This window comes from Argiope bruennichi, chromosome 5 (genome assembly GCF_947563725.1).
Source record: "Argiope bruennichi chromosome 5, qqArgBrue1.1, whole genome shotgun sequence".
Lineage (NCBI taxonomy): Eukaryota > Metazoa > Arthropoda > Arachnida > Araneae > Araneidae > Argiope > Argiope bruennichi.
Genome location: NC_079155.1, coordinates 48,108,784 through 48,121,261, shown reverse-complemented (window position 1 = coordinate 48,121,261; position 12,478 = coordinate 48,108,784). Strand labels below are relative to the sequence as shown.

The 12,478-nt window shown below is 27.5% G+C and overlaps 1 protein-coding gene across 6 annotated transcripts in view; it reads left to right on the top strand.

Moving 5' to 3' along the window:
* The window catches only part of LOC129968775 (leucine-rich repeat flightless-interacting protein 2-like), an 87,342-nt gene that overhangs the window by 64,272 nt on the left and 10,592 nt on the right, over nt 1-12,478 (top strand). For 5 of the 6 annotated variants that reach the window (XM_056083012.1, XM_056083016.1, XM_056083017.1 and 2 more), the window contains 7 exons: nt 5,427-5,513; nt 6,081-6,167; nt 6,275-6,361; nt 6,503-6,682; nt 9,927-10,019; nt 10,440-10,620; nt 11,495-11,544. In XM_056083012.1, the coding sequence (XP_055938987.1) occupies nt 5,427-5,513; nt 6,081-6,167; nt 6,275-6,361; nt 6,503-6,682; nt 9,927-10,019; nt 10,440-10,620; nt 11,495-11,544 (765 nt within the window). Of the gene's footprint in view, nt 1-326; nt 472-5,426; nt 5,514-6,080; nt 6,168-6,274; nt 6,362-6,502; nt 6,683-9,926; nt 10,020-10,439; nt 10,621-11,494; nt 11,545-12,478 lie in introns of those variants that run through there. The other variant, XM_056083015.1, reaches the window with a different exon arrangement.

Sequence of the window (12,478 nt, the reverse complement as noted above, 5' to 3'; positions counted from 1 at the left end):
GCCACTAAGAGTTGAATATTCTGGCTCCAGTTTCCCAAAGAATGCATTATATTTCATTTAATGCTTTATGCTGTGTTGCTAAACAAGTGAAGTTCATTTTATCATACAAACCACATAGTAAATGTATTTCCTGAAAGCTGTTAAAACAAATTAAATTTGAGAGCTTCCATAATAGTAAAAAAAAGGAAGAGGCAGACGTTTTAATTGTCGCTGTCCTTCATAAAAACATGACACTAGGCGTGTCAAGAAGTTTCAGAACCGCAGAAGAAAGAAATTAGAATAGCTGTTCTTTCCAAGGTCCTTGTTATGTGTCTATTCTGTAATAGTGCAAAAGCTGCATAACCTTCTGATGGCTTTATTTAGTTGTTGGCATATGTGAGTTGATGACCAAATATTGCTCTTGTGTTTGATGTGTGTGTGTTTATGTCCATGTTGATTTACAAAATTCTGAAACTCTCTGTGGGGAATAAGGTTAGTTTTGTTATAAAATTGCTAATTTATTTCCTTGTCTTATTGCTTTTCATTTTTTATTTTCTGTACTTTCATTTCGATATAATGAATTTCTTCCCTATTGAAGAATGTTCTTTGTGACAGATTCTTAAAATGTCTGGAATTGACAACATCTTGCATTCGAACAAATAAATTAATTAGATAACTAAAATTTGCTAGATAAATAAAAATAAGAAAAATGTATTTATGTTTCTGTTTCCTGTTTTATTATTTTTCATTTGTATTTTCTGTGTGTTCTTTTTGATATAAAGAATTTCTTCCTTATTGAAGAATATATTGTGCTTATTCTTGAAATGACAGAAATTGGCAACATCTTGCATTCGTAAAAAAGTAATCGATTAGATAACTAAAATTGATTAGATAAAAAGAATGTATTTATGTTCTGTTTGTTTCACTTTCGATACTTATTGTTGTGATTAAGGTTTCGAAAGAGGTTATATTTTCTGTACTGGTGAATTTCAAAGTATTTGAAAAAAATATATATTTTTAAATATTTGGTACTTTCTCCTTTCAGTATTTTGTTTAGAATAGTTAATGTCCTGAGGAATTTATCATGAAATTTTTAGATTCAAGATTTTGTTTCTGGAAATTTATCTTTTAAAAAAAAACTACAAATATGATTTAAATTTTCAAAATTAGTATTTAAAATTTGTTTAAAATTTAATAGCTTTTGGAAAATTTCGTTGCAATTTGTAAATCATAATTTATGAAAAGATTCGAGATGAAGTTCTGTCAAAGTTGATATCGCTTTTTTTGTACTCATTATTAATGTGAATATATACATGCGTTGTAAAAATTTATTGTATTTTAATAGAGTCTTTTCATTTTCTAACAACTGTTTAAAATTGAAGATGAAATAAATATTGACTTTACTATTAATCTGTGTTTCACATTTCTGGTATTATTGAATTTCGAGCTTTCTAAAATTTTACAATTGTTTATGATACTTGATATACATATATTCCTTTCTCTTTCCGTTGACCTTAACCTCAACTGCGTTTTTCGGCATCCTTTATTAAGCATTTGATTAACATAGGTATGAAAGGAATATGAAATGAAATTAATATAAATATAATAAGTTTTACAAATGAAAAAAGTGAAAAATAATGTTAATAAGAAATGAAATGAAAATAAATGTTAATAAGTTTTACAAAATAATTTTTCAATTCTTTAATGGAAAGTTGCACTATAATCCTAAATTATCATAGAAATCTAGTGAATGCATATAGTTAAATAACTTGCAGTAGGGACTTTCTGATCATAAATTTGAATAGCGTGAACACTTATGATATCTGTCTAACATGATTGTTAAGTCTTCGACTGATTTACATAAGAATAAACTTCCCTTAGTTGATTTTTAGTATGCTATACTAATAAATATGTATGAATAGATTAGATTCAAATTGCGTTACTGCTAAACAGGATTATAAAATATATGCTATTATTGAATGAAATAAGTGTTTCGATAGCAATTTATTTGTTATTGTTGTTGTCCATCATAAACTAAATATCAAGTTAGGGCTGTCATTCATTGGATTCCAATTACTTTTAATGATTAGAAAATATAAACCAATGCCGGACGGCCATAGACTTCATTGTAAATGTGCGAATTCGTGAATACAAAATAATTTAGAATTAGAAGAAATGAAGATTGTATTTCGGAATATTATCTTTTATTTATCAAATTACAGATTATTATTGATGTATTTTATTCATTTTATAAATTTATTCCATTAAATGATCACACTTGTATTCCATTTTGACGATATAAAATATTAAACTACAAAAAGAAAGCAAAATTGCTTAGGATTATTATTCCATCAGATTGAAACTGATTTTATTAATCTGGAAATATTTCTGGATTGCAGTCTATGTCTGTATTGAACTATTGGAGAAGTCATTATTTGGTTATGCGATCCATTGAATTCATGTTATTTAAGTTTGCTTTTGTTAAAACGATTGAGATTTTTAGAATGATTTACTGATATATAAATAATATTGCCTAATAGTCATCAAAATTACAAGTAGACTTCTTTGTATAATTATTATAAATCGAGCAAAACCAAGATCGATTTTCCTAATTCGTCTACATTTAGGGGGCATTAATATTTCAAAATCTATTTATTTCAGTAAATGAGTTATTGGAATTATTAATGGTTCTTGTTATTCACGCCACTCGTGTTTTTGTTCTTTAGTTTAGTTTATTGATTATTATACGTATGTACTAGTTATACCGTTTTTATGTTCTCGAGGCAAGTTTTAATTTTCTTTGATATCTATATATTTAGAAAGGAATTTTAAAAATGGAAATATTCCAGAATAGATGAATAAGAGTTCATAAAAGATAGAGAAATAATTTTTACTTTTCAAATAGATACTCAAAAATATTTTACAGTCTTACATACCTGCATTTTTCCTTATTTCATTGACAATATTGATGTTAAAAAGAAGAAAATCTAAACTCAATTCGTTTTATTTTAACTTTCATCATGATTTATTTATTCCTTTTTTCAACAATTCCATATTTAGCCTTCTTATTTATTCTTTCAAAATTTAGTACTACATTAAAATGCTTTCAATAAACGAATTCCGATTACTTTGGAGTTATCAAATTTGAGCCTAGTATTTCATTTCATTTGAAAATCATTATCATTGTTTTTCAAATGTGCAAGGTATTGCGTTTTCTCCGATTGGGATAAAAATAAATGGAAATTAAGTAGAAAATCCAGTCAAAGTATTGCATTAAAATTTACCGAACTTTCGACTTCTTGTTTACGTAATTTCTTTACTTCAGATTGTTAAATACTTTCAAATATATAAAAAAAAATCCTTAAAAATAAAAATAAAACATAGGTTATTTTTGACATTTCTCCTGTATTATAAATATATATAATATATTTAATCTTGAATTGACCTCACTAACTTCTTTTTCATCGGGCATTTAAGTTCCGTTCGTAATATTATTGTGAAGTACTTAAATACCGCCATGATATATAGAATGTTCGGTCCTAGATTTGATTAATTTTTGAAATTCGATACATCAGTTCCGGTTGCCTAAAACGACATATATAATAAAAAAAAAGTTGATGATGCGAGTAATGGATTCATTTGTACGATTACATCTATTAAATACTCCTGAATATGATGTTAATGCTTTAAAATTAACACAATTTCAAGTATCAATAACTGATATTATAGTATTAAAATTCTTTAGTTATTTAAAATGAAAGAGAACTTATTTTTCTCAACTCTTGAGGACTTCTTTTTTTTTATAACCTCAAAACACTAAAAAAAAAAACTTAATTATTTTATTTGCAGGCACCCGCTTATGACTTTTTACATCAAGTTGAAATGTCCTTAATATAGTAGGTGAGAGATGCCTTTGTAGAATACCAAAAAGATTAGATTGCAGTAGCTCCCTATCGGTCATGTACTATATCTATCGTTACAAAATGATAGAGAAAATGTGATGAAATAAGTATAAAAACTGAAAATATATACTTCAGTCCATTTAACAGAATGAGTCTTCTGTGGGATTTAATTTCAAATCAATGGTCCATAAAAATGTTGAATCTGCTTCTCTGTTATTAAATATATCATTAAATGAGAGACTTTAATTTCACATACTTAATGTGGACACATTTTCTCGTTCTTTTCGCAATTAGAGCTTTCTTTGATAAATATTTGCTTTACAACTTGTCTTTCAACTGGGCTGTGTGACATCTCCGGTTTGGGAGCGGAAATCGTGGACTTGGTGAAAAGCTACTGAATCCTGAATGTGGCGCACATTAAATCTGTCGTGAGTCAAAACATCCTCGCATTAGTAAACTGGGATTGTTTGGTAAACAAAGTGTTAGATCTAGAAGATTTGTGACGAAATCTGGGGAGATTTTGTGAGTGTTCTCAATTGTTGATCTACCTAACTTGATTTTAAAAAATTGTTCAGTACTTATTACTCCTCTTTTCGATGAGGAACTGAATGTTATTTTCACTTACTATAAGATATTGTTTTCTAGTGCATTAAGCTTATATATTAAAGAAGCTTTGTAACACTTTTGCATTCATACGTTCACTTTTTTTTTTTTTTCCCCAGTCATATTTTTATTTGAAACTGTCATGTTATAACTTTTGTTCATGTTTTGTGTTGGTTTTGAAGGTGTTTTCTTTTTTTACGACATTTTGGGTAGTCCGATTGTAAAACGATCGTGGCCAATGTTTTTCACAAGAATATCCTGTAAAAGTATTTGTAAAGATTTCAAAATATTTTTTTTACAAGATTTTCAAGCACATATAATTAGTAATGCAATTTCTGAAAATAATCAAATAATGTAAATGTAAACATTCTACGTGTTGTCTAGAAGAAATAAAAATCTTTTTTGTTATACTTTTCTCCGCTTTGATTGTACATCTGCTTTATTATATTTCATCTAACGATATATTTAAATCTGATTTTTAGTCCATGTAAATCTTCCGATTCTAAGCCTCTCCCAAAATAAGGACATGTTTGGGGTTTGTAAGTCGAGGAAGAACAGCTTCTCATTTCCGGCAATGAATAATTTATCATTTCTCTATCGAATAGTTTTAGTAGTTAACCTTTTTCTTGTTTACTTTCGGTCATTATTTTAATTGAAAAAAAGGATCTGAATGCAAGTCTGTGCGTTTATTTAAATTTGTTCAGCTGATGTTATTTTGACTTCTTTTTAACTTAAATATTGGTATCGTTTCTAATATAGTATATATTACTTGAAAAACGGTGTATTTGTTGATTTGAAATCACCACACATTTAGTATAGCATTGCAAAATTTTACTCTTGTATTCTATAATATTTGAAAGCAAGTTTATTGTTTTAGAATTATTATGTGTTTTTGAAGATTGCCGTTTTTTATAAATTATTCTTATGAAATTCTGCTTTTAGGCCGAGGCCCGGCTTGTGGCGAGGCGGCAGGCTAGAGCCGAAGCTAGGGAAATACGAATGCGGGAAATTGAAAAGCAACAAAAGGAGGTGAGAATGTTTCTTTTTAATACAAAATTTATTTATTATGTTTGCAAAATCCGTAATTTTTTAAATAATAAACGGGAAATAAAAGTCGTTGTCATTAGTGATAAATGCGTGTCAATATAATGGAATTTGTATTTCTTGGAATTAAAAATAAGAATTACTTATCATTGTTAATGCTACAAATATTGTGATTACATCTTTTCCATTAATTAATAAACATTTTTTCATTTTATCCCCGAAGATTATTCTTCAATTGAATTCGTTCCATTAAAGATGTTATTAAAATGCAACAACTCAGGTGTGCAATATCTGATCGGCATTGTGTATTTAAACAATAACATTCTTCTTAATATATTTATGCCCTATTGTTTATAATTTTTTAACTCGAGCCTTTTTTATTTGATGAAGGGTATTATTAGAGTTTCTTAAATGATATTGTCAGAAAAAAAAGAACTGTGTGCCAATGAAATTTTGGGTGGTTTATTAAAATGCCCAAATTCTGAATTGAATGTACAGATGAGCATTTATTATGATTTATGCCTTTTCTTACAAATTGAAAATATTTTCCAGGCAGAAAAAAATCACACTGATCAGTATGAAGATCACATTGATGAACCTGCAAGACCTCCAAGAGGGATCAGAAGTGACAATCGAGATGTATTATTTTAAATTTACTGCTTAATACTAAGATTCCTATATGTACCATTTGAATTCTTGACCAATTCACCAAATTTATCTCGCTGTTTGTTTGTTTTTATATTTAGAGAGCTTCGTCCTATGCATCTGTTGGTTCCGATTCACGTCGAAATAGTGAAGAGTTTCCTGAAACGATTGGAAGTAAAGAATACAAGGTATTTGTTTGAAATATTATTTATTTGCATGTTTCCATTATAAATTGTTTTATATAATTGTAACAAAAATTGAAAATTACCATTTGATACACCAATATGGTATAAGAATACTTTAATGCATTTTGTATCCATCCTTTGTAGCTTCTTACAAATCAAGTGATGGAACTGGAAGAAAAATTCAAAAAGGCTATGGTAACAGCTGCTCAGTTGGATAATGAGAAAACTACATTGTCTTATCAAGTAGATACTCTTAAAGATGAACTTGAAGAATTAGAAGAATCTAATCTTTTAGTTCAGAAAGATTATAAAACTGTATCTAGAGTAAGTATTATTTGCTGCCTGCACATGGATTATTTTCTTCCTCTCTTTCAGACTTTAAACATGTGAAGGGTTTAATCTTTTCTTCCTATTTCACTTATCTACATATGGTGTAAATTGAACATCTTATATCTCCGATTCTTCAATTTGACATTCATGACCATTCCATGCCATGTCCGATTTTCAAAATTTATTGGCAACTTGAAAAATTTATCATAGTTGGTTTGGCATGGACTGAAATACTGGTTTTACAATTCGTACTATTTTCCTTTTTGTCCATTTCCATTCATTTGTTTGGGAAGGATATTCTCTGAATGAATTTGGAAAAATAAAGGCTGGAAGAAATTAGGAGGGGGAAAGTTGTATTGTATTCTTTTAAAGTTTAGGGGATTAGAATGAATATGATGTGTTGATATGAATAATTGGCTTAAAATGAAGGAGGGGCGAAATGGAATGTTGTAGAGTGCCACTGCTTCATTATTGGCATGATGTGAAGTGATTGTGAATGACCGACTTTAGAAATATGAATTACTTATGGTATGTTAGGTTTACTTAAAGCTAACATTAATTACTAATCTAATATTTATCCCCATGCTATCCAGAAGATTTAACTTTGAAAGTTTAAAATTTTAAGAAAATGCCATTTCGTTAAGTCTGCATTTATCTTTTGAAGATTATTAAAGATTTTAGACTATGTAACATGTGTATTATTCACTAACAAATGTATGGTTATTCTAAAGAATTTTACTTTTGTATACTGTGATTGCCAATTCATTCATTTTGTATGTTTTTTTACGCTACTAAAGCCTTACTAGTTTTCTGTAGCTTGATGGAAAATGTTGCACTATATTCTATTCTGAAATATATAAGCAAGTTGCATTTGAGAAAATCATAGTTTTACTACTACTTTCAAAAAAATTTTAGAAATTTTATTACAAATGAGTGAATATAGTTTGAATCTGTGTATTCGATGTTTTCTTTGAAATAATTATCCAGTGCAACATTCATTCTTGCCACAACATCTGATGCCTCCATTGCTGCACCTCTTTGGAGCTTGGGGCCCTTTAAGCAAGTGATTTAGTAGAGGAGATCAGGGCCATAAGCTGGTGGTGAAATTATTAAAATGAAGTGGGGCAAAAGTCCAATTCCAATTCATCTTCTAAATTTATTGTGAGCATTGATGTTTATTCACCATTATGACAATAGCAGAGATTTTTAAGGATGAAAAGTTTTCAAATTTTTAGTAATTAAAACTTAGCACAATATATTTTATAGAAATCTAATGCTTAAAAAATTTGTATACTCACAAAATTGATGCTTTCTTCCAGAATTTTAATTAATTTCACTTTTCAAAGGTGAATGATAAGCTAACCATCGTTAATTATCATTGTGTATTGTAATTCCATATCTTTGATAATTAAAAAAACCTTTAAACATATTATTTGCTTTATTTTGCTGTCATAATAGTAAATTTAAACCATAGGTCAATTGGAAATGTTAAAAGATAATGTCTTAAAATATCCTGGGAAAAAGATATATCAATATAATATTACATTTTTTCCTGGGAAACATATCCAAAAATATAATATTATATTACATATTCTGGGAAAGGGATGTATAATATTATATTTTTAAGCAATTTATTACTTATTTTTTACTTATTATGCTATTTCCATAATGCAAGGAAAAAAACTGTGCCATAGTACATATTCAGGGCTGCCGCGTGGGTACTAAGCGCCCTTGTTCAAATTGAAATTTGGCGCCCCTTTATGGGATTCTGTTGCACTCTTATAAAGTGCTGCAAATTATATGTGAAATACTCTTTTATAGTATTCAAAATTTGACTTTCGAACTGAAAAGCTTTAAAATTATAATATTAAAACACGTTTGTCTTATTGTTTATTATTTTTTATTATTACTTAAATTATCTTATTGTTTTTTACTATTTCATAAATTTCAAAAACAAGACAAGGATAAAACTTTTTTTAAGTAAAATATAAGAATTAGAAAATATATTTAAATATGGATTCTCCTAGCTTTAGCAGCTACAAACACTCGTATCAATTCCTTTATTTAAATATGGATTCTCCTAGCTTAGCAGCTACAAACGCTCGTATCAATTCCTTTATATTTAATTTATCCAAAATTTCGCTGTCTATGGATATAATTGACAAGTCCGGTATGCGCCATGGTAGATCGCATGTAGTTTTTCATAATTTTAAGTTTTGAAAAACTTTGTTCTCCAGTAGCCACCGAAGCTGAAAGGGTTCAAGAAATCCGTAAAGCTATTCCAATATTCGGAAATGTATCGGTAAGATTGTTTTCATAAACATCGGTAAGATTGTTTTCATTTAAAATATCAATAGGTGGCATATCCTCTTTGGTAAAACATCGCAAAGATAAGGTTATTGCCCGTTAATTCACGGGCACACTCACACGGTGGTGCCGCCATCATCATTACGAAAAAAAAAAAAAAAGCAAACTAAACAACGACGTTCAGCCGCAACAGCTTCACAGCATATAAAGAATAAATATATTCCGATACAAAGCATTCCCAATTCCTGTTGTTACATGTTACAAATTCTTATATTTTTAACACGTTCCGTGTGGTAGCACGAACTCTACACGGAACGTGTTTTTATTGTTCGTATCGGCAATCAAATTTTATTTTACACAAACGAAAACAACCCGCAGGAACGAAAATAAAAGTAAAACTAAATTAAAATATAAAATTAAAATTAAATCTCATTTTATTGCTTAGAAAATACAAAACATGCAAAATTGCTAGCGTATAATTAACAACTTTTATTTAAATAACATTAAATTAAAAAAAACTATAAGTACTATAAATTTTGGCGCCCCATGGTCCAGGCGCCCTTGTGCGATGAACAATTTTGCCACCCCTACGCGGTGGCCCTGTACATATTTATAAAGCACATAGAACTTTAAAGAATATAGGTTCATTCTCAATCGTTGAGAATGAGCATAATATGCATATGAAATTTGTTAGAACAATGATATTGCTTGAAAACTCTACCATTGAATATTTTTGCATAAGCGTGCTTCTGATTTCAAATAAAATAATATTTTATGTAAATGCTCTTTATTGAAATATGTATATATATTTCAGTGTTGATACTTTCAATTTTAGATATCTTTAAAAATAATTATTCATCCAAATTTTTATTATGCTTATTTTTTAAAAAGAGGCATTCTTTTTTAATTGATCCTTTTTTTCTGTTTTTAGAACTACGAATTATTAAACAATGATTTCAAGGATCTCAAGAAGCAATCGGAACTTTTAAAGGAATGTATTCGAATGAGAGATGAACTAATAACTGTGAGTATAAGCCTTGTTTCATTTTTGTAACAGCCATTTTGTTTTTTGTAGCTATTATGTGATTTAAAACATTCATTAAACCAAAATCTATAAGAGAAGTAATATTGTGGTAAGCATCAAAATATAGATGTTGTAGATCATTTAAAGCTAACTTATTTCTTAGTGTTTAGGATTGTTGTATCAGCTTTTTTTTATTTTTCAATACAAAGATTTTTTTAAATTCAATTTCTATATGTTTTTTGTTGCAAAAAAAAAAAAAAAAAAAAAAAAAAAAAAGTTTGTTTTATTAAAACGTTTTTTTTTTTTTTTTTTTTACCCATTCACAGAAAAGTAACATCAAATTATTTTTGATTAAATTATCCTTTGACTAATTGAGCATTTATAGTTTATGTGATCAATTATTGTATGAATATATTATAGGAACATGGCTTAGTTTTGGTTGGTGGTGAAGAAGAGGAAGTTAAAGATGATGATGAAGATGAATTATCTTCTGATAATAAAAAGAAATCAGAATCTGAAAGGGAAAAGCGAATTGCTAAAATGGCTTTAGTTTCTCAAGCAGCAGCAGATATTTTAAATAAAGCAGGATCTGGAACTTTAGGTATTTTTGAGTTTATTTTGTTAATTTTTTCTAATATAAATATTATGATTTTTACAGAAAAAAATTACATTTGATGTGTTTTAGGAGTTTTATAAGACATAATTCTTGATTTTTTTTAAAATATACTATTATATTATTATTGCATTTATGGTATATTCTTAATTATGAATTAAAATTTACTGTTTCTTTAAAGAAAACATTATTTCAATTTATTAAAAGCATGCTCATCTATAGAACATGTCATCTGTAAATGTTTAAAATGTCATCAAATTAACTTTTAAAATATTTTTTAAGGAATTGTACTTTTTTTTTTTTCATTCATTAATATGCAAGGGTATGATTGCTGAGGAGTAAATAGGATTAGAAAGCCAGGTTTTGAGTATTTTTATTGCCTAATGTGCTTATACTACTTTTTTAAAGCTAAATATGAAGAAGAAACAAAAAGTATAGATTTTGGATGATTACTACATTTGTCATACTTCTGATGATGAGTAGAAATGAATAAGTAATATTATGCCTTGGGAAGAATTTACTCTTGCAATGGCTTTTTAAGAAGGGCCCTAAAATGTAATAATTGCTGCATTCAAAATTGCTAATCAATAATAATAATAATCAAGTTGTAAAAATAACTATTTTATATTAAACAATGAATAATTTTGTGATTTTGTATATTTTTTTTATCTTTGATTAATCAGCTAAAAAAATAATTTTATTGATTAATCAGTCATTTTTCCAAATATAAATCATCATTTGTTAGTGAATGTGGATTATAAATTATGTTAATTTTTTTAAGCTAAGAGTTCTTGCAAAATTTCATTTAAATTAAAAATTTTTGTATGAAATCTTTAACTCTTTTTTTCTTTTTTTTTTTCAGATGTTCGGTTAAAGAAACTTGCCGAAGAAAAACAAGAACTTCTAGATGAGGTACAACTTTCTGATTACTTTTTTTTTTTTTTGTTAGAACTTTAAAATTTTATAAGATATCAGCACTTCAAATTTATTTAAAAAACTATTAAGTACACATTCTGTTCTAAAAATTTGTAGACTTTAGTAAAATATTGACTTTGGCATAACAGAAACAAGTAATATATAAATAGAATTTTTTTAAGTCAATTCCAACTTTTGCAAGAATTGAACTCACATTCTTCACGTGAAAAATACTGAAATCCTTGCATTTTACTGATTGAGCTACCACCTGTTAATTTCAATTTTCATTACAAACTGCTAAAATTCTATTTAAAGTATTAAAAATTAATTATTTTTAATTATTAATGAATTAATATTTGAAAAAACTGTGTTAACATCAAGCATCATCCACTACAAGTTTTAAAAAAATGTATTTGAACTTGAGTGGATGAATAAAAAGTATTTTATTTATGACTGAAAATTTGAACAAGAAAAAGAAATATATATAGGGAGAGTGTGAATTAATAGTAGGAATTGAAAAAAATGCACCAAACACGTACAAACACACCAAATATGAGAATTTTATTCAAACGATACGCAACTTGCATTCAATAAAATATTTAGAAAAATAATAACTTCTATCTCAATTATGTAACAAAATGGACACATTTTATAGACCAAAAGTTAAAGAATATATGACATTTAGACAAAAAGTGACAATGTTAATGATACAAAGTTTTTAATAGTTTTGAGTCTTTACATTTTTCAGTATGAAACTGAACCATATTTACCCATTCACATAATTAAAGTTTTATTATCTCTAGTTCCAAGTTGTACCTTGCAATTGCATTGGCTGTCTTCAGAAAATTCAATTGCACTGAATAAAATTTCCCACCATTCTCATATACTTCTGAAACATAATGCCCCACACATTCTCAATTGGGTTTATATC